The 27,141-nt window shown below is 39.1% G+C and overlaps 2 protein-coding genes across 2 annotated transcripts; one reads left to right on the forward strand and one right to left on the reverse strand.

Annotated features, from left to right (window-relative positions):
* Positions 1–3,773: 3,773 nt before the first annotated feature.
* slc25a28 (solute carrier family 25 member 28) lies at positions 3,774–8,603 on the forward strand. The gene is made up of 4 exons (XM_014984727.2): positions 3,774–4,303; positions 6,017–6,245; positions 6,906–6,962; positions 7,620–8,603. The coding sequence occupies exons 1-4, from the start codon at positions 3,959–3,961 to the stop codon at positions 8,168–8,170; spliced, it is 1,182 nt and encodes a 393-aa protein (XP_014840213.2). The 5' UTR covers positions 3,774–3,958; the 3' UTR covers positions 8,171–8,603.
* A 9,305-nt stretch (positions 8,604–17,908) lies between these two features.
* nkx3.3 (NK3 homeobox 3) lies at positions 17,909–25,339 on the reverse strand. The gene is made up of 2 exons (XM_088013116.1): positions 24,897–25,339; positions 17,909–24,361 (listed from the first exon to the last, which is right to left on the reverse strand). The coding sequence occupies exons 1-2, from the start codon at positions 25,129–25,131 to the stop codon at positions 23,820–23,822; spliced, it is 777 nt and encodes a 258-aa protein (XP_087869242.1). The 5' UTR covers positions 25,132–25,339; the 3' UTR covers positions 17,909–23,819.
* Positions 25,340–27,141: the final 1,802 nt, after the last annotated feature.

Below are 27,141 nucleotides of genomic sequence, written 5' to 3' on the forward strand. Positions count from 1 at the left end.
ATGCAAATGACCACCAGGGGGCACATTGAACCCATGAAAACTTATTCATAAAGCTATAAGCTTTTTTTTTACAGTCACCACTGATTCATATACCACAGTGTGAAAGTGGTTAATTGCTATAGATCTAGGGTTACGTTGTAGTTTTTTACTTATAAAAAAACATGAACAGTTTAATGTGAAGGAAACACCTGTTTCCCCAACTGTGTGTGATATTCTGCATTTTCAGTTTCTTTTCTATGGTCAAATTATATGTAGCAAAGCACTAAAACAACAAAGTTGTTCAAGGCAATCATTTCACAGCTTGTCTTATACATCGACGTAAATCACGTCGATGTATAAGAGCCGACCTTGAACACTTTAAGAAGAACTCTTAACACAAAATGGTTTCCGAGTGCTGCTGTTAAAGATGTCATCTCGGCCTAGTGGTTCTTGTACGATACATTAAAGAGATAAGAGGTCATAGATCATGATGTCCATCTGCGAGCCGCAGTCTGGCTGGACAAGCTGGAAATTGCTTGGTAAGATCTGAAGCGTGACTTAAATACTTTAGTTGGTGTAAAAATAACCAAACACAGCAGAAGTTAAGCAAGTTAGAGTATCATCTGGACAATAGGATTTTCACTGTATTTTGCTTAGGCAGTGTAAAATAATTCCTGAGGTTTGCATAGATTGTGCACTCTCTTGGTAGGGGGCAATGAAATGGGATGCTATGGTGATCTAGTTTCCTGAAAGAATTAAAATGCATCCCCCTCGGCGTATTAGACCAGCATTAGTTTCAGGGAAGAGAAATGATCCTGATATTGTGTCTGCTCGGTTTTCCTTAAAGGAGCGTCTGCGGCAGCGACCAATCAACCGTAACTGGATCAGACGATCCAGGCAGGAGTTTTTGTTCTTGTAAGCAGAAATTAACACTTCATTTCCCTTTGTCGGCAGAAATTCAACACTGCAGCCCTTGAAGGCTCTCTCAGGCAATAAAGGGCCAAAATCTAATTAAGCTGGAACAGCTCCGCACCAAAACACAATTACCCCTCTTTGGTAAAAAAAAAAAAAAAAAAAAAAAAATTGCCTCCAGGCAAATGCATTCCCTGGTGGAAATGTTACGTGTCTCAGCATTTATACACGGAAACCATAAGGTATTGTTTCACAAGGGTCTATAAACGGTGCGGAATGAACACTTAAGGATGAGGAAGTTGATCGGTTTTAACTCTCGGGTTTATTTGGATGAATAATGACCAAAATAAATCTGGTAATTTTTGAGAGATGCAACTGACACTGAGAAACCTTTCGTGATATTCATCACCTAAAAATAAAAGAAACAAACAAAAAACTTCCATTTAAGAATGACGAATAAAAACAGGTCTATGAGTTGTGATAGTATGAGCACTTTATAAACAAAGCAAATAAGTCTTCAGTCATCCCCCTTCACTTTATATTTTGCTTAGAGGTAACCAAACTTCCTTTATATGCTTTCTTAAGATTCAAGGCTATTTTTTACAAAAAAAAAAAAAAAAAAAAAGCCTAAATAAATTTCTTGTTTTTTACATTCCATCCTTCAACTGTGATCATGAGATGTGGATCACACTAAAAGAACAGGAACAGGATCCTGGGGTTTTCTGGGAATGGCCTACTGGGACAGAGACAGAGAAGAATGTCTGGCTTTCCCAGACGGACGTAAACAATGGATGGATGGGAGTGAAGGCTGGATAGCAGCTCACCATACAAGCAAATGTGTAAATCTGACCAAAGTCATAAACTTATGAGACATCACAAATGTCGATGCTGACATTAGCGTATTCCTATCGTAAAACATTTTGATTAATTGCATTTTGCTGTGCACTAGTGCAGGTCTTAGCACTGTTGCTTAATTTTATAAAAATAAAAAGGTCCCAGGTTTCGATCTCAATTCTGGCCCTTCTATGTGAGTGAAATGTGTGTGCTCTGCACAACCTTGACCCAGCAAAGAGCGGATGGAACTACTTTCTACTGTTCTTATTGTGCATGCCTTGGTTCAGTTCCTCCCACCACCGTCTAAAGCCATGCACAGCAACTGGACTGGCCACTCTGAATTGCTTACCAGTGGAGGATGTGCAGAATTGATTGCACTTTGGGTGTCTGTGTTCCCCTGTGATGAATTTGAAGCCATTGAGGGTAAATCCTATTGAGTGCTGATGATAGGGATCAGGCTCCCAGCAGCACTACAGGGTTCACATTAGCAAAGAATGTAAGTGGGTTCATTTTGATGCTTTGGCAGTTACTTCCGCTTGTTGAGAAATTAGTGAGCTGCAGATAAAATTGATCCATGATCTCAATAGTTTAAATGTTTATGTTAATTTCATAATTCAAACAATAATTACAAGCATAAAGAGAGCAAAGTAAATTTTAAGATAACTCTGGTGTGTAAAACGTCTTAAATGAGTCTTTGATTCATCCGTCATCCATACCGATTTATCCATGCTGACCCGGGCATGCTTCTGTTTATCACAGGGAAAAGAAATCATGGCTTTTAACAAAATCACATATTGCAAATTTTATTGCCACACTTGTCAATTTATTAAATATGAATGCAAGTGAAGTGTTTTTTTAATTTCGTTTTAAGCTGAGTTTTTTTATTAACTTATTAATATGAATCCATGACCCTCTGTGTAGTGTATATAATGAGACATTCAGGTTATCTGTTCATTTTAGTTTTTTGATTTTATCTCTTTTAGCACCACACGCAGTAAGGAGAGAAGTAGAAGAGGTAAAAAAAACAAAAAATCTCCAAAGCTCACTTTTGTAGAACTGCAGAAAAGTGTTGCTTCAAGTTATTATAACAACCAGTTGAATGTGTTACGCCAACCAGCTGTGTGAGAGGAATACCAATAAAAATCTCTTTTGTGCTACCATTACAAATGCAAATATGTTAAGTTTGCCGGTACTTTATCTGTAATCACGGGCTTTTAGGTTTTTAGCAACAACAAAATTTAATTGGTAGGTTGTCAAACGAAGGCTGATTATGCAGAAAAGCATTTCCAAGCATGGCCTGTATCCCTTCCGAAAACACCTGGGACACTGCTAATGAGCATGGATTCATGAACTCTTTAAAATACCAATAGACCTGAAAGGAAAACCTGGTGACCACTAAAAGCCAAATCTACACAGAAAGTGTACACAGCACACAAATGTAACTTTTTTTCCATGGCCAGTTCAGTCCTCAGATACGCACTGAAAACTTGTGAAGAGAGAGACTTAAGAGAACAGATGATCTATAGTTTAATGATTCTACAAAGAGGTCAAAGATCACTCTCTCTGCAAGGTCCAACCTTGTCAAATATTATAGAAAAATAACTTGTCCTAATGGCAACAAAGTTCAATAGTGCCATTGAGCAATTGTTTCCTTAACATTTTCCCCTGTTGAATGAATGTATTGAAATTGAAGGGTGGACCCTTAAAGTTTTTGTTCTGGTCAAACTAGTTTGAGAACAATAAGCCAATTGTGGCAAATAAAACTGTTTCCTGTGTAAATTTTAGAACTAGATTGAATTGAAATTTTTAAGTTAAACATTTTAGTGGAAAAAGTAACCACCTAAAATGTGATCAAATTGAGTAAAGCTTCTCTTTACCTTGTCTTACGAGTTTGTTCGTTCTAAATATGCACTTTAAACGGGCAGAAACGTGTAAAAGCTACTTTTTTAAGTAAAAGTTTGCAACAGACGGAGTCGTGAGTGGCATGTCAATCAGCCAATAGCGTGAACAGGCTCTGACACCAATGAGCAATGACTTCCTCATCCCACTGTCTGCGCTGGATTTAGGTGTGCAGACTCCTCGTCCAGTTCGACTTCCCCCCTGCTGAGCTCTGCTGGGAAGCGACAGAGGCGGGGACGGAGAGTCGTAACACAGGAACGAGGAGCCCCAAGGGAATGTGAAAGTCAAGGCCTTAAATCCCCGCGATAAGACTTTACGTACCGCCGCGTTTCTCATGGAAACAGATGGATTTGTGAGGAAGCGTCGGATGACAGCGGAGACCGCAGGCGGTGATGCCGGGGTTGCAGGAGCCTCAGCTGGGGCAGAAGTTCGATGGCTGGGGGGCAGATTCTGGGGAGTTTCAGAAAGTATTGTGAGCAGCCTGACGCCTCGTATCGGGGGAGAATCGCAGCTGCAAAGTGTGGACGTTGTCTGCGAGGCTCAGGAGGCACAAGGAGAGGACTCGGAACCTGACTATGAAGGTCTGCCACAGGGAGCATCAACTAGCACCCACATGTTGGCAGGCGCCGTGGCTGGGATAATGGAGCACTGCCTCATGTTCCCCATCGACTGTGTGAAGGTAGCACGGCTCAATGGCTAACAGACTGAACCACAACTTTTTATGAATGTGGAATGCTTTCACATTCCGGTTTCTGTTTGTTTTCTTTGGGTGTTCTCTGTGCAGCCTCCATGTTTGTTAGCTTAGCTCATTAGCTCTTTTGCTAACACGCTGCAGAGCCGTGACGAAGGTCAGCTGGCTCGGTTGTATTTCCCAGCATCGACTAACTTGTTCGCATGGTATTGTATTGGTAATTAACCGGCGTTTGCTTCTGTGGGTTTTGCACCAACACTGACTTCTGCAAATTGCGTCTGTTTGATAACATCTGTTTAACTTAAACCTTATCTGCTGTCAGAACTTCAGCGGAGAACGTTACAGAACTGCTTATACGTCACGAGCAAGCTACGGCATCCTGGACGGCCAAAGCAGAACACTATGCAAAACACATCACTGAGGAACTCACGTGCAGTACAAAGGGCATATCGTATTGTATCAACAAATTGACCAAAGCACAAGTTTATAAAACAGTAACCTGATACAATGAAAAGGAAAATACTTAAAGGTAGTCTGTAAGAAAATTATAAGATGATTCATGAAGGTTGGAAATTAAGAGCAATACTTTAAAAGCTTCCCCCACATTCAGTGAAGACACATTTAACTGTTTAGAAATATTTATACAGCAATTAGCCACTGGTCATGGTGCACAATCTAAAGGAGCAGCACTAAAATAAATCGTGCATTATTTTAATTTACAGTGTAAATATAAGAGTGTCTTTACTGTGTAAATCACAGTTCAGTCATTCCTCAAAAACACTCTAAAGATGAGATCAGCAAGGTGGTGTATGCTTCTTCTAAACCATGAAGGATCGCAGATCGTCGATGATGACTGCAGCTTTATTGTCGTTGCATGTTGTTGATCACTTCGACACATTCAGAAGCAGTGGGGCCTATGCACGTTTTTTCTGTTCAGCTTTTATACTGTGATTACCTTCACTTTTGGTTTACCAAGCCAGTCGGTCCTCAGAAATCCCACTTGAACAACTAAATCAGAAATTGAGAAAGAAATAATATTTTTTTCCTCTGCCATGTGTACCATTCCTCAAGATTTGCCTCGGTCCTACTGGGGCTGTTTCTGTCCAGGCTAAATACGCAAAGAACATAAAAAACTGAATTATGGGTCATTTCTCTACTTGCTTAAAATACTCGCAGGTGTAAAAGAAGTGCGCACGAATTATATGCTCGTTTATGAGAGTTTTACAAGGTTGAGCCGAAATGAAGTTTGAGTAAATTCTGGCTCCTCTTTGGGTTTGCTCAGCGAGCCTGTGTTAGGACGAGAAATGGTTCAGGTTCATGGGGAGGGAAGGTAGCAGAGGGGAGGAGGATTAAAGGAAGTAAGCTTATGTCCTCTTGTGACCCTAGAGCTTGTAACAGCATACTTCCTCCTATTCAGTCATTTATGTACACAAACATGACCCCACCCAGTGTCACAAACCTCATTTCCCACATTTGTCCTCTTAATCACACTGAAGACTATTAATCAAGCACTTGTATTGCTGTTGTTTTTTTTTTGTTTTGTTTTTTTTCCATTTTTTTTTAAAAACATGGAGCAACCTGAATCATGGGTTCGTTTCCCTCTGCTTTAATATCACGTCAAGGTCGACCACAGTTCCAATCCCAGTGACATTGTTAGAGAGAAATTATGTTTTTAAAATGGCAACATTCTTTTTCTTGCAGACAAGAATGCAGAGTCTCCAGCCTGACCCCGCAGCGCGCTACAAGAATGTGATGGACGCTCTTCGCCGGATCGTAGCCACCGAGGGAGTCTGGCGACCGCTAAGAGGCCTGAATGCGACGGCCATTGGCGCCGGGCCCGCTCACGCTCTGTATTTTGCCAGCTATGAGAAACTCAAAAAGACTCTAAGTGATACCATTCATCCAGGCGCTAACAGTCATTTGGCTAATGGTACCATAAAGCTAACCCTATTTGTACATTCCTTTTGTTTTGAATCTGACGCTCCAACAAGATGCTGCAACTCAAACCCTAAAGCTAAACATGCATCTTTTAAACTCTGGGTAGCTTTAGGCTACTAGTGAGTTAAAAAGTTTGCATTTTTGTAGAAATACCCGTTTGCTCTGTTGAGATATCAGCTCCTTCCAGCTTTCGTTATAGTTTGACCTGTCATGTTTGAAATCAGCTGAAAGATATTCCAAAGATTCACTTTGGAAATCTTCCTCCAGATTTCCAACTTGCTGTTATTCTCTGTCATTCCTGTTTTTTTTTCTTTAAAATTTCTAGTTTAGTGGGTGGCTGGGTACTGTGCCTCTTTTCCCTGCTCTTTCAAGTGTTTGAGTTACTGTCCACCAGGGGTCTCTCTTTGCTCAGGTTTGCTCCTACTGAAGGAGGTTTCCAATGTTTACAGTCACTAAGTGCATACCAATTCTGCTGGGTTAACATAATTTCTTGAGCGTAGCGTAAAACGTTGAACTGTAGTAGTAGATGCTCAGACATGACCAGACAAGTTCTGTTGCAAGTGGAAAATCTCCTTATGGCTGTATTATTTTTTTTTCCCCATTTCCATGTGTGGTGACTGCAGAAGTGTGTCTGTGTGTGTGTGTGTTTCAGGAGCAGCTGGTTGCGTTGCCACATTGCTTCACGATGCAGCCATGAACCCAGCAGAAGGTAAGGGCAAACTTTGTACTGTGTTTGGGTTTATTTTTTCCTTCTCAAAACAGCAGTTTTGAGTTTCAGAAGACACTTGCAGGTGCCAGGCCTCTGTGAATTTTCCTCCATGTCTGCCTGAAACCGGTAGTCTCACCCACTTTCTATTACAGCTGTCCCTGACCCACCTGCCCAAACATGTCAGAGGAAGGGCACTCGTCTCAGTCCCCTGTTCAGCTGCTGGGTGGGCTGCAGCTGTCTGAGCAAACTCAGCAAGAATAACATAAGATTTTTTTTTTTTCGCAAAATTATTAACAGCTTCAATGTTTAATATTTTGTGACTTTGCAAGCTCAGATTTCAGTTTAATACTTTGTAAGCTAACTTCTAATTTTTAATTTAGACTAGTTTTTGTCTAAAATGTTTTAAAAGTAACCCATCTTCACTGTTTTGTAATGCTGGTTATGTTATGCTGTTACTTGTGGTGCTTTATTTTGGTCTATCACATAAAATCTCAACCAATGATGCACTTGATGCTGATGTTTTTATTGAAAAACTGCTTTCCTTCACATCTCATATTGACCATTTTGTTTCTTGTCTTGGTTCTCCTCGGCGCTGTCGACGCTGGACTTGCTCGGCTCCCTCCTCCCATCAACACCTCTACCCCAACCTGCTCCCAGTTGTGAAGCAGCGCATGCAGATGTTTAAGTCGCCCTACCGGGGCGTGTTGGACTGTGTCGGCGCCGTGTGGCAAAGGGAGGGTCCCGCTGCCTTTTACCGCAGCTACACCACCCAGCTCACCATGAACGTGCCCTTCCAGGTGCTCCACTTCATGACCTACGAGTACCTCCAGGAGCTGCTCAACCCTCACAGACTGTACAACCCCTCGTCCCACATGGTGTCCGGGGCTCTGGCCGGGGCGATCGCAGCGGCAGCCACCACGCCTCTGGACGTCTGCAAGACCCTGCTCAACACCCAGGAGTCTCACACCCTCAGCTCCGCCGGCCAAAGCCAGGGAGCCCATAGACAGATCTCAGGCCTGGTCCACGCCTTCAGGACGGTTTACAGGCTGGGCGGCCTGCAGGGCTTCTTCAAGGGAGCGCAAGCGAGGGTCATCTACCAGATGCCCTCCACAGCCATTAGCTGGTCTGTTTACGAGTTCTTCAAATACGGACTTACTAAGCACCAGCACAACAATATGAGAATCCAACATATCAAGGCCGAGGTGTAGATTTCCTACGGGTTTAATCGCCTCTCTTAATACATCAGGCCTCGCTGTGGCCACATACGCACATACAACCAGACGAAATGCGCCTCAGTCGTCCTGATCTCCTCAGACAGAGCAGATAAGAAAGACACCTTCTGAACCGCTTTTAGTCATTTTACATCTGTTCACCATTTCTGCCATAGGATACAACTTTTATGCAGTATTTTCAAGTGTCATTAATTTGAAGTAATCCCTTTTATTGAAGCAGAACACGCATGAAGAAGGGTTTGGCAGTCAGCATTGGGCAGTCATAACCCTCTGTCAAGGGTTTACTTTATGAAACTTTGTTTTTGTATCCAAATTTTACTGCAATCAGATCAAGCTTTTCAGATAACACACGCCTACATTACATGTTTGGAGTTTAATGTAGAAATAAAACACCCCCAACTAGAAAAAATGTTTAAAATTGTTATGTTGCATAAACATACATCATTTATATGTTCAGGCTGTGTTGAAAAAGCCTGAAAAGCATCTGAATGCAGCTAAATTGTTGATTTGCAAAGAGGATTCATTATAAAACATATTGAATAATACCACAAGAAGCTACAGTTTTAATGACTGGGTCAAAATATTTCTTGATTGTAAAATAAATCTTAATTTATTATTTATATCAATTAAAAAAAATAAACCCAGTGCAGAACCTGGCAGACAAATACCCTAAAGAAAATTCTTATTTGTTTATAATTATTTCATTCAGAGGTTTCTTCAATCAAATGTATTTTTGTTTTTTCTCCCCTCCTGCTGAAATATGTAATAACTGGTCTGTTTTCAGCTTTTATTTTGAACTACTGAGGTTTAATGCTTGTGCGCATCATCAGCAGGAGTTTTTGTTCTTACTGGAACCAAAAGAGGAGCTGAATTCCTAACATTTCACACACCCAACCAGAAGCTGTCGTTCTTACTTTCCAATGTCTGTTTCCGACACTGAATTGCACTTGTTCAATAAAAACTTCAGCAGAGGGGCTCTGCTCACTGTTTGTAAAAGAAAAAAGTTCTCCTTTTATGTGTTTAGATATGAGACTTCTACACTCCTGTAAGAAGGTGGCTTTTAGTGGCTGGATTTGCTGTGCGGATGAAGGTTGAGGTTTACCAAATGCCACCATTTTACCGTCAACATGCATAATTAGATATTTTATACTTTAACCCTGGCTGGTATTATTACAACTCCATCGTCTTGCGGAACCTTTAAATGATGCCCGTACACTCAGGGAAGCATTTGCAGGGAAGCATTTGTTCAAACACCCTGGAGAGGACGGAAAACACAGGTGAGTAGTCACATTTTAAAGCTGCAGTACGTAAAGTATGAAAGAAAATGTTTTTTTGTTTTGAAATTGACTACATCTTGACAGTGAGATAATCTGCTAAAACAAGGTCCTTTGGCTCTGGTTGTTTCTGACTGAGCAGTGTTTTTTCTACTGGTGGCAGTCCAAATCCCAAGAAAATAAAAATTATAGCAAAATCTATACTTATTTCATGTGACTGAGGCCAAACTGTTGTGTTCACAGCCAAACAGACTTTAAAAAGAAACTGGAAGAAGACTTAAAAGGAAATAATATAAAAATAAAATCTAAGAAGTGGCAACAATCTATCCATTAGTTAATATGAACAGACTTTTTCTGCAGGTGGCAGTAGGAACATCGCTTTTCTTCAGCAGATTCAGTCCCATATTATGTCAGGACATAGTGACTTTTTTTTTTTTTCAAACGTACAAAAAAAAGTTTTACTGCAGCTTAAACAAGCAGCTTCTTTACACTGATTGCTCTATTTGTCATATTTTTTAGATAAACATTTGTCACATTAACAACATAGATCTATTCCTGGAAAGGATGCGTTTAAAACTTGTAGAATTTGGCGTTTTCTCTTGAAATCACATTTGCTCTTCCAGCAGCTCTTGAATTTGAGTGTGCAGCTATTTTTATTTTATTTTTTTTCATTCATTTTGAGGCAGGTACAGTTGTTTAGTCTTGAGCGCAGGTGCAGATTTCAACTTTGACCCCTCAGACTTTAAGAAACGACTTGTGACCCAATGGGTGCACAGCCTGCATCCAAACAACTGCAAAAGTAACACTTTGGAATTCGGCAAATGACGCATGACTAAGTAAATTTTGATAGAAGACGCAGATGAATTGGAAAGTGTATTTAAGAGATGACATGGATTCTTACAGTCAATACAAGCATTCCTGCTTATTCTTTCCCATGATTTTGAGTAAGAGGGCTGTTTTTTCTCCCCATCTGACTGAGCCTGAGATCATGGGACTTGAATATAACTGCACACCTCACTTCTTGGACTTTTTTTTTCTTTTTTTTTTTTCAAATAATCAGAAAACAAATAATTTTTCTTCCATTTCATAACTATGCACTGCTTATGTTGGTCAACAAACAGGGAAGGTTGTGGTTTGTAACATGACTAAATGTGGAAAAGCACAATAATGAAAAACAGTTACAACATACTGCAGCTTATGCAGTACTTTGGTATCAGATGAAGACAATAATTACAATAAATGTTTTTCTTTTCCAGATTTGTTACTGAGTTAACTTTCATTAAACTGTAATATTGAATATTCAACTTTTGTCTAACATAATAATGCGAGTAAATGCAAATTTCATTAACATGCATTTTTGAAAACAGCTAAGGTTTTGTTTGTCTCCATTTTGAACCAGTGCAACGATTTTTTCTGGCACGCTCACATCGTTGCTCCACTGAAAACAAATCTGAATGAAACCTAAATCCATTAGCAAGCGCTCACTATGTATACTTGTGAGCTTCAGAGTAGCAGACTTAATGCTCTTACAGATTATAGTGAGGAGTGACAACTCCTCCTTACCAGTCTCTCCATACACACCGACTCACAGCCATGTTTGTCTGGGAAGACACCTGTTTAAACAGGGAAAGCCTGATCCGAGTCTCTATCTGCATGCATATACAGTATCTTTTTGTATTTATGGCTCCTAATAGACTTAAGAGGAGGGTATTTGTAATTCTCTTGTCAATGAATACACCTATTGGCTGAGAAATGTGGCTCTGAAAGACACTGGAAGTAAGTTTTTGTCTACTAAGACCGTTTCTAGTTGCTCCGTGTTATAATCCGTCGGGGCCAAACTGATCACATTCCAGCAGAAACACGAGGTGCATCTCAGGAGTCCAAAGAGTTAGAAAAAAAAAAAGAAGTAAAACAAACAAATGTGCACACATGTAACCTTGACGAAAAAGAATCCTCCCCTATATTTAAAGTACGCTACAGTTTAAGTGAGACGACTTAAATTAATAGTTTTCATCCATTTACAAAGTTAATTTAAAGTCAACTTAACTCAGCTTGCATCTGACTAATTTACACACACCATGATTGGTGTGAATAAACTGAGAGTAAAGAAGTTCTTCCTGTGTCTGACTTCTATTGTATTTAAGAATAAAAAAATAAAATAGCTAAGCTTAAAAGTAAAATTAAGCGAATGCCTGCATTGCTTTTCTACTGGTCTGTCCTGCACTTCTTCTTGTGATGAACTCTGCATTCAAGAGGGAAGGCCATGTTTGTTTTGCTTTAAAAAGAAAAAAAAAAAAAGTCCCTCAGTACTGCAGCTTATCCCGGGTCTCTGCTTGCACACAACGGCACAGCAGATCCTCGACAAATTGTTCAATAAAGGGGAAACTATAGTGGCTGGAAACAGAAATCAGATAATGTGGTGCTTCTATGAAGATGATGTTGTATTTTATATCGTCTTTAATGAAGCGTTCAGCATTTCAATTGCCATTCTACAGCATTCCCTATACTGTTATGAAAATTTGCAAATATCCATTACAATTTAAAGCAAAGCAAGCTATTCCATGGTGGCTCATCAATAATAGAAACAAATGATTAAGTTTCCATTGTACTGCTCTACTTGTTGTGCATGTTTTACATGGAACAAACGCCTTATTCCAGCTACCATTTGAACTGTTTTAGAGTAAGTCCTCTCTTGCTTATTAAAACATTCCAAGATTGTTTTTAATTTGACTTCATCAGAAGAACTGCACAGGATGCAAAGTCATAGTGTGCTGCATTGAATTCACTGTTTTCTTCAGTTCAGCAGTGCCTTAACCAGCTTTCTTCTTCTTCAAAATAAAGGAAGCGCATGCACACTCTCCCTGGCGTATTTAGCGTAAGCCAGTGTTTTGGAAACTCAAGCCTGCGGTTAGAGACTCTTAGAGAAGCACCTGGGTGTTCACACACACAAACGCACTAAGACCTAACAAAGGGGATCAAAATATCTCTCAGTCGCTCACTTTCTCTCCTCCTCTGTAAATTAATGGGAGCCTCAAGGTTTATCTTCTCAGATCTCTCAGTGTATTTTAAGCCGGATCCTGACTGGTCCTCTCAGAATGAGTAACAGCGTGACACGGGATCGTGGCAGAAAATGTTTACTATATTTCATAAGGCCATTGGTTAAAGAATGAGGTGTGAATACCGACTTCTGATCTTACTCAATAGGAAACTCTCACACATACCGACTGTGATCTCCCGCTTTTTCGGGGTGCTACTGGATGAAGGAGCTGTTGCTGTAACTCCTTTTGCAGCTGTGGAGTAAATCCGACTTGAAGAGTAGAAAAAAAAACAAAAAAACAATGCTTTTATGAGGATTTGATTGGACATGAAGGCTTTAACTTTTGCTTAAAATCAGATTATGTGCAGTGTTACAAATTGCTTTACGACAAGAATCTTTATATTTAGGACTGTGAACTGAATATTCAACACTTGGTGTTCCTTTTTTTTTTTAATTTATAACAACAACTCTTCCAAATGCCTCTTTTCTAGGTCAGAGTGTGACAAGTTTGTACTATGAAAATAATAGTTTTTACTGCACTGATCTGGTTAATTAACCATTTTTTTTGGCTTTGATGTCATACCCATTTTGAAAAGCTTCACATTTCATTAACAGAAGAGCTCTCTTTGCTCACCTGAGTGCTTTTGCATCAGTCTGTACAAAAAAATTATTTCCATAATTTGCTTTCTTGCGTTACTCAAGGAAATTTCTCTGACAAAATTAGCATGGCTGCTATAAAAAGAAAAGGCCCTGAGTTCAGATGATTGGCCATGTCTCTATAATGTCCTCTGGCAAACCTCAGAAGCCTTCACAGATCAATTGCATTTATAGTCATATAAGATTGCACACAGGTGTACTCTATTTATTGAAATGGTCACTTTTAAAGGAAATTGGTTTCACCATCTGTGTCCAGCTCAAGTGGTTTTACTACTTCCTTAGCATATCAATGTTCTGTTGATAATGAACCATCATTTGACTCAGGTGTTTCCAACCTAAAAAAAATAAAAATAAACTAAAACATACAAGACACCGGCCCTAAGGACTGACTTTGGGTGCCCCTGAGTTACACTGTATTTCATTTAGGGGTATCAGAATAAAGAATGTATTTACACTTTTTCCATTTTTCCTTATGAAAAAATTCAAGTATTCTTCTCTTCCCACGTAGCAGTTTTACGCTACGTTGTGGTTGTCTGTAACCATGAGTTTCCAACTGCTTACATAACATTCTCATAGTTTGTGGCTTTAAGATTACAGGATGTGAAAAGGTTAAAGTAGCATTGGCAATTTTGCCTGACACAGTCTACAAAGACAGAAAGCAAAACAATTGAACTCCTTTGCATTTCTCTTTCAAAGCAACTCACCTTAGCTGTCATGTCAGCTCTAGGCGTGGCACATCCTAGTCAGGTATGTTGGTCACAAGCAGGAAAGACACAGAAACACCCAGACTCATCACCATCCGTTCTTGCTCACAATCTGACAGTCAGTGTGAGATCCTAACTACGAGAGAAAAGTCAACCAAGGATCAAATAGGCAACCCTCTTTGTTGACATATTGGATCTCTTTGTAACTGCAAGGGACTGTACAGGCTATCCTTCACAGTTTAATCTTTTTCTACATTATTAATCTTGAAGTTAAGTTCAAGTTTATTTTAAAGAATTTTGACAATACGTGTCCATATAAAAAAGTTTTGACTATACTATTTTCCTTTTTGAGGAGCTCGGACACTTTTTTTTTTTTTTTTTCCCTACAGTGAATATTGTAGCTTGAATCTCTCCCACACTTTGTACCATGAAGAATTAAGTTGTGGGGGGAGATGCAGCTTCTGTCATCACTTGAGAGAACATGCTGGAGGAGGATTCTTCCCACAAACTCCAAAGATATAAGATGATCGCTGACACACGATGAATTGTAACCCTATAAACATACTCGCTCAAACAGCCATTGGTCTGTGGGAAAAAAAACAGTGAGCAAAGAGATAATAGCGTTTTCAGGCAAGGTTAAGACACAAAACAATGCAAGGATTTTTAGCCGGCTTTGAATGTCTTGTTACTTGACAACAGGATTCCTCACAGATCCTGTACAATAAAAGAAGATCACGCAAGGCTTGCTTTGAAAGGAAAACCCTTTATGCATTTCAGTGTTTATAGGAAAACGCCATCACTAATGAAGCAGAATAGACAAAGGACCTCCGACACAAAAGGTATTGATTCATTCATGAGGGCTTCCAAAGTGACGATGATGGAGAAAAAAAAAAAGTCAAAAAGAAAAACTCAGAAAGTGGCTGGATGAACGTTAGAGTTGAAATGTCTTTGTTGCCTGAGGAGCCTTCTACGGTTGGAAATTTACCCCCATCATGATCAAAGCCAAAGATACAAACATGTACACAAAAAAGTCAAACAGCCCCTAAGGCTTCTGGGAGTGAGGCTCCAGCAGAGCTGCAGCATTGTTGGAGTTGGCTGCAGGTGTCGAGAACTTTCTCTGCTCAGTCCCAACTGTTGTGACAATTTCCTCTTAAGGTCAGAAAATCATCTTACAAACACTTCCCTTATCACACAGACTGAAAAAAAAGAAAATGGAGCTCCAGCTTAAAAAAAAAAAAAAAAAAAGTTCATTTGTCACATGCAATCCAATTATGTTTGTCAAACTTAATTTATTTACATTTGCTTTTAACAAATCAACTCAGTTTTTTCAAGTTGGATCGACTTTTTTTCTTCGCTTCAATGCACTAAATGTTTTTGAATGCCCACGGCCAGAGAGAGAACGACCTTAAGATGTCTGTCAACTGGGAAAAAAAGCAGTGTGGTAAAGATTCCTTGCATTTGCAAGTGTGTGTGTGTGTGTTCCCTTTTGTGTGTGTCAAGGCAACGCAGGTGCAGTCAGGGACACTGAGGAAGAAACGGGCCTGCTGTCCTTTGAACTTGATCTTGAAAAGAAAGCGGTCTTCGCTTCCTGCCAAATACGCTTAGCAACTCATGCCTTCCAGCTCCAGACAGCTCTAACTGGTTTAAACAAAAAAAAAAGAGCCTTAAACCACTTATTAAGTCAACAAAAGCATCCAGCTTGATTGTACACACTCTTCTGAAATAACCTGATGGTGACAGATCCATTTATCAACGAAGCTGTTATTTCTATTGATGTTCATATATGTTTCAACTCCTGGTTACAAAAAAAAAAAAAAATGTGGCAGAGATCTGACTTTGCAAAACGATATTTCTTTCAGAAAGCTTCAGAAAAAAAATATACAGTTTGCATTGTTGTCAAGTGAAACAATGTATCTGGATTTGAATATGCACTAGTCTCCAGACTTGAAAAGACACTTTGCTGGTTCAAGGTTAGGACGCTTTGGTACTCTGATAGTTACCCTGAAGATATAAGTCGTTTAAACTGTTTATGGGTTAATAATGTGATACAGAAATAAGGTAAGAGCTTTTTGTGAGATTTTATCCAACCAACCAGTAAAAGACTGAATTAAATACTACTACTACTACTACTAATAATAATAATAATAATAATAATAATAACAACAACAAAAAACAAAATTACTGCTGTTTCACACTGCAACGATGGGTATCCTGCAGTGAATGTGTAGGAGTCAGAGGGAAGTTTGAGAGGCCGTAAGTGGGGACTGAGTAGCTCCATTATCAGCATGCTGATAAAAGATGTCTGTGTTTGTGCATGTATGTGTGTGTGTGTGTGTGTGTGTTCAGAATGGCTCAGTGCTTTCCCTGCCTCTGCTTATCATCGCTAATTAAAACATTTGGATTCCCCTGGACTGCTCTGGAGGAGTGTGTGTCTGTCCCAGCATGTGTGTGGGAGATGTGATGTGAGAGTGGTGAGGAGTCAAGGAAGGAAGTGTTGCAACTTGAAAAACTGCCTGTCTCCCTCAATGGACAGAGGATCATGGGGAAAACTCAACCTCTTTAACAGATTAATATGCTGTTTCTACTCCTAGTTGTGCACACACACACGCACATGCACACACATGCACCATTTTCATCTATCTGACTAGCTGTGAGTTCATACGGATGTTTATAGAATGGGTTATTTCACGAATGCACGTCTCAGCTAACATGCTGAGACATGGGTTTGGTACAGAGAAAGTAGGACGTGGAGACTTACGGCACAATGACATAACTGGATGAGGTTGCTGCTCAAGGTGCAAAGACAGAGCAATGCAAGTCAAATGTTTGTTAATGTTATAGTGCATAGTAGAGGCATGGGGTAGATGATGAATATATTTAGTGAGAATGATGAACAAAAAAACTTAGAAAAACTACAGGGAGCCAGGAGAGAACACAAACCATAAATCCGAGGGAAACAGGAGTAATGACGTTAAACAGGAGGAACCAGCAAGGAGTAACTGAGAAAGAGTTGTGTATACTGGGGAGGTTGATTACTGAACAAGGAACAGATGGATGATTAGAGTTGTAGGTGTGAAGGAAGAGAGAGCGAGAAAGTGACACAGGGAGGTGAGGGAAGGAACAGAGAGGACTAGGAAATAAATCTAAAACACAAAATCATGACTAGACCTAAGAAACCCAATTAAACTAGAGAACAAAGACTAACTAGACAAGAAATGAACATAATACACTAGAATCACTAAGAAAGAAGTGAACCAAACTAAAACACAAACACAGCTGATCTAATCCAAGAAAAGGAACAAAGGAGCACAGAAAATAACAAAACCCAAAACCAACCCAACAAGCCAACATCCTGACAGTGACATGAACCTGGACAGGCTGTTCAGGGCTAAAACTAAACGCTCCAATGGGGCAAAATTTACAACAATTCTACGAAGAAGAATCGGTCAAAATTTCTCAAAAGAAATTTAAAGACTCCGTAGTAGTTTTCTTATTTTACATATTATACCTTACTGAACAATAATTGTTGTGGTTTTAACCTTTTTCATGTGATATCCCTGCATGCAACTGTTTGAAGTCACAGTTTAACAGATTTCTAACAGAGAACAGAAAAATTTATGTGGTATTAGAATTGCAGTGTTTTGCAAAAGAATATTCACACATCTTGAATCATTTCCACATTTCCTTAAATTACAAACAAATCATATATATACTTTTTTTTTTACAATTTGCTAGCATGAAATAGAGCACAGCTGTAAAATGGAGAGAAAGGGATGCAGGATTTTCAAAATTTGTGGCAGGAAAGTAGTGTGAAACAAATCATCCCCAACATGAAACATGGCAGTTCAAGCATATGTGGAAGCAAAGTTGAAAACTGATTTTCATTGTCACTGTTTGTCCAATCTGACTGACCTTGGGCTATTTGTCAATAAAGAATGTCTCTAAAAACATGCAAAGCTAGTAGAGACGTATTTCAAAAGCTGCGACTGCAGCAAAAATGTGATTTGATGTATTAACTCAGGAGGGATAACACAAATGCATGCTATTTTTCTCATGTTTATTTGTAAACCTTTCCAAAAAATATTTCATACCATTTCACAATTATGTACTATCATATGGTTGTTGATCTTATAAAAACAATAAACATTCAAATTTATGTTTACAATGTAATAAATGTAAAAAAAAAAGAAAGAAAGAAAATGGGTGTGAACATTTTCGGAAAATAATAAAAAAAAGATAGTTGATGTACACCTTCATCTAAAACTTAAAGTTCAGTAAAGGAACATTTGTCAAGAACCAGGACCCCATTTCCTCCCTCCTCCATAAACCCGTCCAATGCATTTTGCATGTTGAGGCCTCATCCACATTACTTCTGTTATTTTTCTTTTATTTGTTGAGGGCTGGATCATCTCTTTGGCTTTCTGATTCTGTCAATGTCCACGCGTTCTCCCCCTGCTCTCACAAACAGAGAGACAAGACCACTGCAGTTATTTACCCGCTTAGTTCTGAAGCATCTTAACTACACCTCTGCTTGAAAATGTAAACCGCACAATTGTTAAACAGACATCACAGTCACCAGCTAGTTCTCAGCGTCATATTTTATTTCACTGGTACGAAAGTATTCTAATTAATAATACATTTTTTTTCACGGCAGCTCTGTTGCAAGACGGCATTTTCACCGACATGTCAAACAGAACAATATGCGCTGATTACTTGAAATCCTATCAAATTGTGCAGAAAGCAGGGATGTTTGATTCCTTTGGAAACCAGGAGAGCTTATAAGTGCTGATGTGGCTGCTGTGTGATGGATGTGTCTCCCCCAGGGGGAGTCGATGTCTTTTAGCTTTACTGTAAATGTTTACATTCCTGCATTCGCTGATGCTATCTGCTAATAGTTTCTAGGACTAGCCTGGAGAGTTGTCTGGGTGGGATTATTCGTAACGTGTGCGTGTGTGTGCATGTAAGTGAGGGTCGAAAGGATGCAGCTCCGTCTCTAAATAGAGGCATCAGCCGTGACACCTGCCTTGTCCTGAGACTTGACCTGCGTCCGCAGAGGGGTCGGCACGGAAACAACAGGAACGCACGCCGCTGCACCACATACACCCATAAAATATCCAGGTTAAAGTTTCTGATTAATAATTAGTCACAGTTTTGGTCTTTTTGTGACAGACTTGACGCTCCCACTGTGTCGCGCGAGCTCTAAATCCATTCATGTAGGTCAGTGGCCTCGGCCGGGCCATTGTGTGAGGAAGCTGCACTTAAATCAACCGGCGTCTCGAAGACATTATTCCTGCAACAATAAGAGCATCAGAAATGAGTCACTGCTGCTGCCCAGGTGACATGCGAGGATACTCAGTCAATAGATGTGTATCTTGAAAGAACAGCCAAGCGAAGCGTGGATTAGGTGGGGACCTCCATTCCTGCGTTGCAGAGCAGAGAGGCTGCCCCACCCCGCAGACCTTTATCTCAACTCAGAAATCCTCAGAAACACAAAGACAGCAGGATATTACTTGTCTCTGCTGGCTTCAATATTCATTGTTCAAATCTACCTTTTAATACTTGCTGTCTTATGTAAGTTGCTCAACATGGTGTTGAGAATTCAATGCAGCAGACAAACTTCTTCTGGTTGCCCTCTGCTTCATGAGTATGCCAAATATATATATATAGTTAACAGCTCAGAAAAGACACACGAGCAAGACACATGAACAAAAGTAAGTTTTTTTTGGGGTTTTTTTAGGATTCCTTGTGAAGCACATTCCTGTGGAGAGGCAGTTGGTGTTTACATGGGGGTGACCTCTGATGGAAGTGGTGAAATTTAACCAGCCTAACTGGAATTGAAGTTATACAACTTCTCTGTTTTATAAGCAGCAGATTAGATTAAGTGAAGCTCAATAGACATAATTATGGGGATTACCCCGGTGATTCATCAGAGATGCCTGAACTGAGATTAGACTTACAGCTCAGCAGTTCAACTCTGTGACATATGAACAAACACCAAAAAGGATTCATTAACAGTTATTAAATTAACACTTGCTTTTTTTTTTTTTTTTTTTTTTCCATTTTTCTAGCTTGGTGACAAAGAATCAGTTTCCCTCTGTCCTTATTTGTCCGTCTTCCCTCATTATGACTTACTTTCCAGCACAGAAAGGCAGTAATTATTAAAGGTTGTACAAGTGTTCTTCAGGCTTTCAGCAAGCAAATATATTCACAGTGTCTGTGCAATCTGATATTAACCAAGTGAGAGCTGTGTTTGTAAGCTGCAAGTGCATTTGAATAATGGCATCGGTACAGAGGACCAACATATGTCATGCATGGAGAAATAAGCATGATAACAAACGTATTTACTAGCTGTATTTTGTCTCCAAAAACACATGTTTGTGTCACAAAGCAACATTCTATAACCAAAAACTACCACTTAAACGATATTGCATAATCAGGAAATTGTTTCTTTTGTGTTGGGTCTTCTTGCTTTATAACAAAAAAAAAAATGAGAGGTTAGAATGTGGTATGAGCTTTGGGATTGTTTGTGTTCATAGTATGATACATGTTTTTATGTGCATAGTCATATTTTCTTGAGCCTAAAGATCTAGATTTGAATCTGCCTAGTCTTATCTAACTCATCCAACGTCCAGATGCATTTTTGAGTGTGTCATAGCTGCAGAAATGGTGTAGACTGAGCTCATATGTTTAGTTTATTCAATATTAAACCAGGACAAGTATGCTTGCTTATTTTGCTTAATCAAAATAATGAGTCGAAGTAGAATGGCAAGCAAAGCAGAAGACGTAAAATGTGAAACAAATTAAAGTCCATGACCTTCCATGCCCTGCTGCCTTTGAAAGCAGACTAATATCACTCTATAAACAAACTCTGTCTGCATGCAAAGTGTTGCAAAATATCATGTTGGAGTTAATTCTTCAGTGACAGGTTGACAGACTGCTCTCACACACGATCCATTTCTCTTTTGCATTACTGTAATAACTAAAACACTTACATAACAAACACTTTTTATATCCACGGCTGCAAAAACTGTAGAGTGCTTTAAATGGTTTGCTAATTTTCTACCCCTCCAACTTTATTTGGACTTTTGTCATGTTTCACAAAATCTAGTGCATTTCATTGCGATTTTATGACTAACGTAAATTAGTGCATAATTGTAAAGTTGAGAGAAGTTACACAATATTTCACTTTCTTTTCAAGCCTAAAACCCCATGAAGTTTGTGATGCATTTTTGTTCAGCCTCTCTTCATTCTAATACCCTGTAGTAAAATCCAGTAGAAGTAACTGCCATCCGAAAGCCACATGCATAGCATTTAATCTCAGAGTAACATTTGTTTTGTGAAAGTCTCAGATGTTTCGATGTTTCTTAGAGAACATTATTGAACAAACAGCCTCATCTATACCAAGGACCGTAGGAGGAGGCTAAATGTTAAAACTAAAAGATAAAACAAAAATCTTCCAGTTATTAGAATTTAAAGATTTTTTTTTTTTTTTTTGATTTTTTTTATCAAGAGCGAAGTCTCCTGCTTCCAGCAGTTTGATGGATTCCTCCCCCTCCTGGTATTGCAACCAGGTGTGTAAAGGGGCAGCATTAAATATTTTGTAACACAATCAAGTGACTATGTTACCTTCACTTGTTTTAAAATTGCTATAGGTATCAAATACGACTTAAAAGAAATTTGCAACAGTTCTGCTGAGCATTAGAAGCTCAGCAGACTCGCAGGTCCACCAGGTGTTTGCTAATTGCTGCTAACGCTAGTCTGGGGGAGCTGAGTGAGGGAGATGTGGGGGAAAGGGAGCTCACACCATAATGGTTGCCACAACAGAGTAAATGATTTCCCAAATATGCATGAAAGAGTAAAAGCAACAATCTATGCATGTTTTTTAATGAAACATACATAGTGGCATGAGCCCTCCCACCTTCCGCCCAGTTGTGAAATCCCACCCACCCCTCCGCTCTTACAACCGCAGAATCTGAATTTGTGAACAAATATGTTATTGCTTATTTCAAACACGTTTGCTTTGCTACATCACTTTGAAATATTTCACAAAACAGTTGTTTTTTTTTTAATGAAAATCTATTACTTTTGTTGAATTTTGCATCGCTACAGTTTGGACAAATTTGTGTTTATCCAAAAACATGACATTAAAAATAATCTAATGTCCAAATATACTCCACGTCTTACTGTTTTTCTCTTGCAAAACATCACAAAAACTATCCGTAATATTCCACTTCATAGTGATACATTATTGAGTGTTTGTTTTCTTTTATTATCTGTGGATATTTATAATCATTTTTTGTTTTAATATAGATTTTATAAGTTGGGATAAAAGGAGCAGTAGGTTCTATTTTACATCAAAGCATTTTAATGTCACAGCATGTCAACAGGTTTAGTTATGAATACGCTCTTCCACTTGAGTAGGAATTATGTTTTTCTTTTTTTTTTCTTTCGTTTCAGTGTTGGTCATTGCGCCAATTCCTTCAACATGAGGGTGTTTTCCTGTCAGTAAAACAGTGATTAATGTGTGCTTCCCTGTATGGGGGGCGAAGTTGGATGGTACAACATCTTCATGGTTCATTTGCCCTCTCTCACTCATTCATCCACAACTGGGAAAAGAACTAAACAACGCACTCCTTTGTTGTCGCACAAAACACAGTTTTATACAAAAGAGTTGTGAACATTAAGCCCAAAGACATATAACTGAAGTGTTAAAATACTAAAAAACAACATTTTAGATGCAAAAACAAATCACACAGACAACAAAAAATAGATTCGGTCCTTACTGATTAAATATTTTATAAGGCACAAAACCCCTTCAACACCAACATGTGTTAATGTTGGTGTTTCGTGAAGTTTTAATGATCATTAACTATGCCCCATGAGGAAAATCAACAACTAAATTTGTGAAAGATGTGCACTAGATGTCATTCATAAAGACAAGATTTTTACTCCCAAATCGGTTTAGAAATCGTACTCAGATGGATTATGGAGGATCGAAGAAGCTGCTGCAGTGAGAACATAAAATCCCCATGTGGAAATGCAAACTATATGCTGGGAATAAACTTCAGAAAAAGACAACATGACTCTTTTTTCTTCTCATATATTTTGAGGTAGGCAATATGTTGGCAGTTCTTAGCACTGTTAAATTGCATCAAAGAAAGTCCTAGGTTTGAATTGGGTCTTTCTAAATGGAGTTTGTACAATTTTCCCTTGAGTGGGTTCTCTCCGGGTACTCTGGCTTCCTCTCACGGTTAGCAATTTGCTGTCGGAGCAGAGCTGGTCTGAGCATGGAGGTTTGCTTTTGTATTCATTTATGATGGACTGGTGACTTGTACAGACTGTAATCCGCTTCTCGTCCAATGACCGCTAGAGGCACCAGAGACCCACTACTGGTTTAAAACTCAGCAAACTCTTCATAAAGTTTATTTGTACAATCCCAAAACAAATAAAACGTCTATCACAAGCGTTTTGTTTGGTTTTCTCTTTAAGGAAATAGGAAAAATGAAATATTCAAATGTACAGTATAAAGTAGCGGAGAAGCGGAACATTTCTTTATGGTGGAACAAAGGATTTTTGGACCGTGTCTGGAATCAATTCACCAAGGGTTTGATGAAATGAAAGTGGGTGAAGTTTTTCTGCTCTCCCAAATTTAGGAGAGTTACTTCTACAGCAAAAATGCTGTAGAAGTAATTCCGTTTTCTGACCACCCGTATGAGCTGTGCGCAACTCAAATAATTTCAAAATTAAATCTTGGAGATCCTAAAGAAAGTGTCTAACTTTGAAAAACGCACCTAAAATATTTTTCTGCATTTTATTTATTTCCATAATGTGTTTCAAATGTTCACTTTCTGTTTTTTTTAATTAAGTTCCATTTAAAATTGATTTTTTGCAGAAGGGCGTAAAAAAGATTTTCTACAAAGGTTCACATGTGAACTTTGCAAGACACACAAACATTAGAACGTTCCTCCATATAACCTGTCAGTGCTGTAGGGGTGGTAGCATTGGTGTAGGTAGGGCTGCTGGTACTGATAGCCGTGGTACAGTGGCACAGTGGTGGGAAGATGGGCTCCACTGCCCGGAATCCACTGCTTTTGGTCGTTTCTCACCAGCACTTTAACCGCCACCGTCTTTGGTGAGCCGAGCGTCGCCACGTCAGTGGCCAGCTGGCGCCGTTTCGTTTTGTATCTCCGGTTCTGGAACCAGATTTTCACCTGTGTCTCCGTGAGTTTCAAGGCGCATGCCAGGTCTGCCCGCTCGGGACCAGAGAGGTACCTCTGGGCGCTGAAGCGGCGCTCCAGCTCGTGGACCTGCTCGTGGGAGAAAGCCGCTCTGGAGCGCTTCTTCGCGGAGGCGCAGTGGCGCTCCTCGGGGGAACAGCTGGATGTCTCCCCGCCGTGGTGGTAGTGATGGTGAAAGCCCTTCATTCCTGCTTCCGCCTGGTTCCTTTGCCGCTTGTTCTGCTCCACATATTGCATGCCTGCACGCTCTGCGGTACCTGACAACAATAACAAGTCAATTATTAAAGTTTTTTTTTCCTTATTAAGCTTAATAAAGCCAGTATATGACACTATGTGGAACTGAAAATCAATGAAGAAAACTAATCTTAAATGCCATTTACACCATCACAACCAGACGGCTTCCGAACGGTTTTCCATCATGTCAAGACATTTAAAATCAACACAACCTACTCTAAAAATGATAATAACAAAAAAAAAAATAAATAAATAATATTAAGCTTAAAATGACTTGTCAATTTTTTTTTGTTTTAAAATATTCTCCAGTGACATTTGATATTTAAGATAAGCTGAAAAAAGTTGGCTCCTGTAATTTTTAAGGTCAGATATTTAGCCGAAGCAATTGCACAAACCTGCCCCTCTAATAAGACAAATACAAAGTGTATTTTCCACTCCCCACCTCTTTTTGAATTTTGTTTTTATTTTAGTCATTTTTCAGACATGAATTAGGTACAACGCCACAGTTTAAAAAGATAAAATAGTCAAATTTAAATAAATTATAAATGAAAACCTTACCTTCTCTGAACTGAGTCGCAGCCCCTCCTTCGTTCCTGCCGGTGCCGGATCGGTGACTTTCAGACACGCGTTTGCCAGGAGAAAGTCTTTTCTGAATGGCGCTATCAAAGCCCGCGCGCAAATTGCGCGCAAGTGCGCAAAGCTCCTCTGCAGCTGTGCTGCCGGGATTCCCACAGGGAGCCTCCAGGCCGGTGAGAATGTCTTTGATTAAAAAGGTTGAAAACTTCGATGTCATGATGCACTGGAAGACCACAAGTAACTGTGTCCAAACTCTGCACTGCAGCTCATGGAGGCATCAAGTCATGAGCAGCTCCAAAGTAAGCCTCTCGATCAGCTGTCTCCCTATTGCTTTCATTTATTTGCCGTCAAACGAGTCCAGTCCCTTAATGAGAAGTCTGTGCAAGAAACTGCCACGAGTTTAACTGTCCTCGATAAGAGCTTAAGTGAAAACGCGATAGGTTTTCTCCTCCTGCCCCGTCATTAGCGCCGCCCCGTTACAACCTTGGTGCAGCTTGCACAGAAGAAAAGTGATTCTACATCTGAGAAATTATAAAAGCGACTTCAGTTCTGTTTAGCTGTATCTTACTATTCCGTTTAAATGCAAGTATATCAAAAGTCTCTTCACAATTTTTTTTTTTTGCTCACAAAATTCAATGAGCAAAAATGCCCATTTCATCTACCCGAAAATCACAAAATGATGTAATGAAAAAATATGTAAATGAAATAAACTGAAGCGGACCCTCAACAAAGACAAAACACACTATACACACTATTCTTGTGAAACAGAGTATATAGCTTTATTTGTGTGCTAAATATAAATAAAATTTCTCAATAAATGTAGTGCATAAAATGAATTAAGCGTTTGTAAATAGGTGCCCCATCCATTAACGTACCTCTTTAAATAACCTGACATAAACCTGATTTTTGAAACTATTTATTTTTGTTTGTCAATAAAAACGAGACATCCATTAAGCTCAAATGAGCGATTGTAGCGCCGCCATGTGGGGAAGATTCTTGGCTTCCAAGCTAAGTGCAAATAAAAATAAGTGATAACAGCCCCCACCCAAATGGACAGATAGGCTATTACACAATCAGCAAGCCTAGCTCAAAGTTAAGGAGATGTGATGACAGATGCAGAGATTTGTCTACTCCATGGGTCTTTGTGTTGTTCCTCTGACTAACCAGATAAATCTCTCTGCTTTCCACAGAACCAGATCCGCTCAGGGTGTCACAACACGTCTGAGGGAAAATATGGATTTTTTAAATTTTCTATTTATTTATTTATTTATTTAGTGCACTATTGTAATTTCAATCCTTGCAAGATAATTAAGCAAAGCTGGTTAAACAGTTAGCCAACTTTACTAACTGTTTAAGTGATCCTTTAGGAGGTTTCATAGTATGCAGTTGCAATTAACATATTCTCCACCTAGAACGCATCACTCTAAGTCCACTTTGGCTGCCAATTAAATCCCACTGAACTCTCATAATTATTTTTGAATAGTAGTTTTTTTTTTCTTTGAGGAAGTTAGCCCTCTGTTTCTAATGCTGAAGAAGTAAAAAGATAATATGTCATTTTGAAATGCCCAGTGCAACTTGTGATCACCGATTAAACAAAGTGTTCATATTTAACCAATAAAGTCAGAGTAGAAATTTGCATACATTTAATTTGTGTATATTCTAATCAATATTAGTGTAATTATGTACTTTTATCAGGCGCAATGCACTTACTCTCACTTACTCATCTATCTATATTTTATCAATCAAATCCACTGTTTATTAAAACACGTATTTAGCAAATTAACTTAGAAAAGCAAATACATGAAAAAATAAATAATTAAAGACCCATAAGCTCACAACACAATACACCAGAAAATTCAGGCATATAATATAATTGAACCAGAAATAAAGTCCTTAAATCTATTCCAACATTGCATCGTATGAATAATGACAATCACAGCTAAGATGTGCCATTCTTTGGCATCAACAGTTTCGGAATTAGGGAGTATGCTTGATTTTAGCCTTTTCATGGGACTCCTAAAATCTGGAGACAGACTTTTAAAATCTATTCTTGTTAGTTGGCTTGGAAAACTTTGTAAGACTCAAGGTGTGTACTTTATTGGTAGCTGCCTCAGGATTACAACAGTTGAAGGTTATCTTTAGTGGCATCTGTTGCTAAGCTAAATCTTCTTGCAACAACAGAAATTTTCTCAGCTTTATTATGGTATCTCCTAATGTGATTCATCAC

Source organism: Poecilia mexicana, unplaced genomic scaffold, assembly GCF_051168715.1.
Source record: "Poecilia mexicana isolate PSO_F unplaced genomic scaffold, ASM5116871v1 scaffold_15, whole genome shotgun sequence".
NCBI lineage: Eukaryota > Metazoa > Chordata > Actinopteri > Cyprinodontiformes > Poeciliidae > Poecilia > Poecilia mexicana.

Coding starts and splice junctions, on each gene's coding strand:
- slc25a28 (XM_014984727.2), top strand. CDS start 3,959: ATGGAAACAGATGGATTTGTGAGGAAGCGTCGGATGACAGCGGAGACC. Junction 6,246..6,905: donor TAACAGTCATTTGGCTAATG/GTACCATAAAGC, acceptor TGTGTGTTTCAG/GAGCAGCTGGTTGCGTTGCC. Junction 6,963..7,619: donor AGCCATGAACCCAGCAGAAG/GTAAGGGCAAAC, acceptor ACCTGCTCCCAG/TTGTGAAGCAGCGCATGCAG.
- nkx3.3 (XM_088013116.1), bottom strand. CDS start 25,131: ATGACATCGAAGTTTTCAACCTTTTTAATCAAAGACATTCTCACCGGC. Junction 24,362..24,896: donor TGCGACTCAGTTCAGAGAAG/GTAAGGTTTTCA, acceptor TATTGTTGTCAG/GTACCGCAGAGCGTGCAGGC.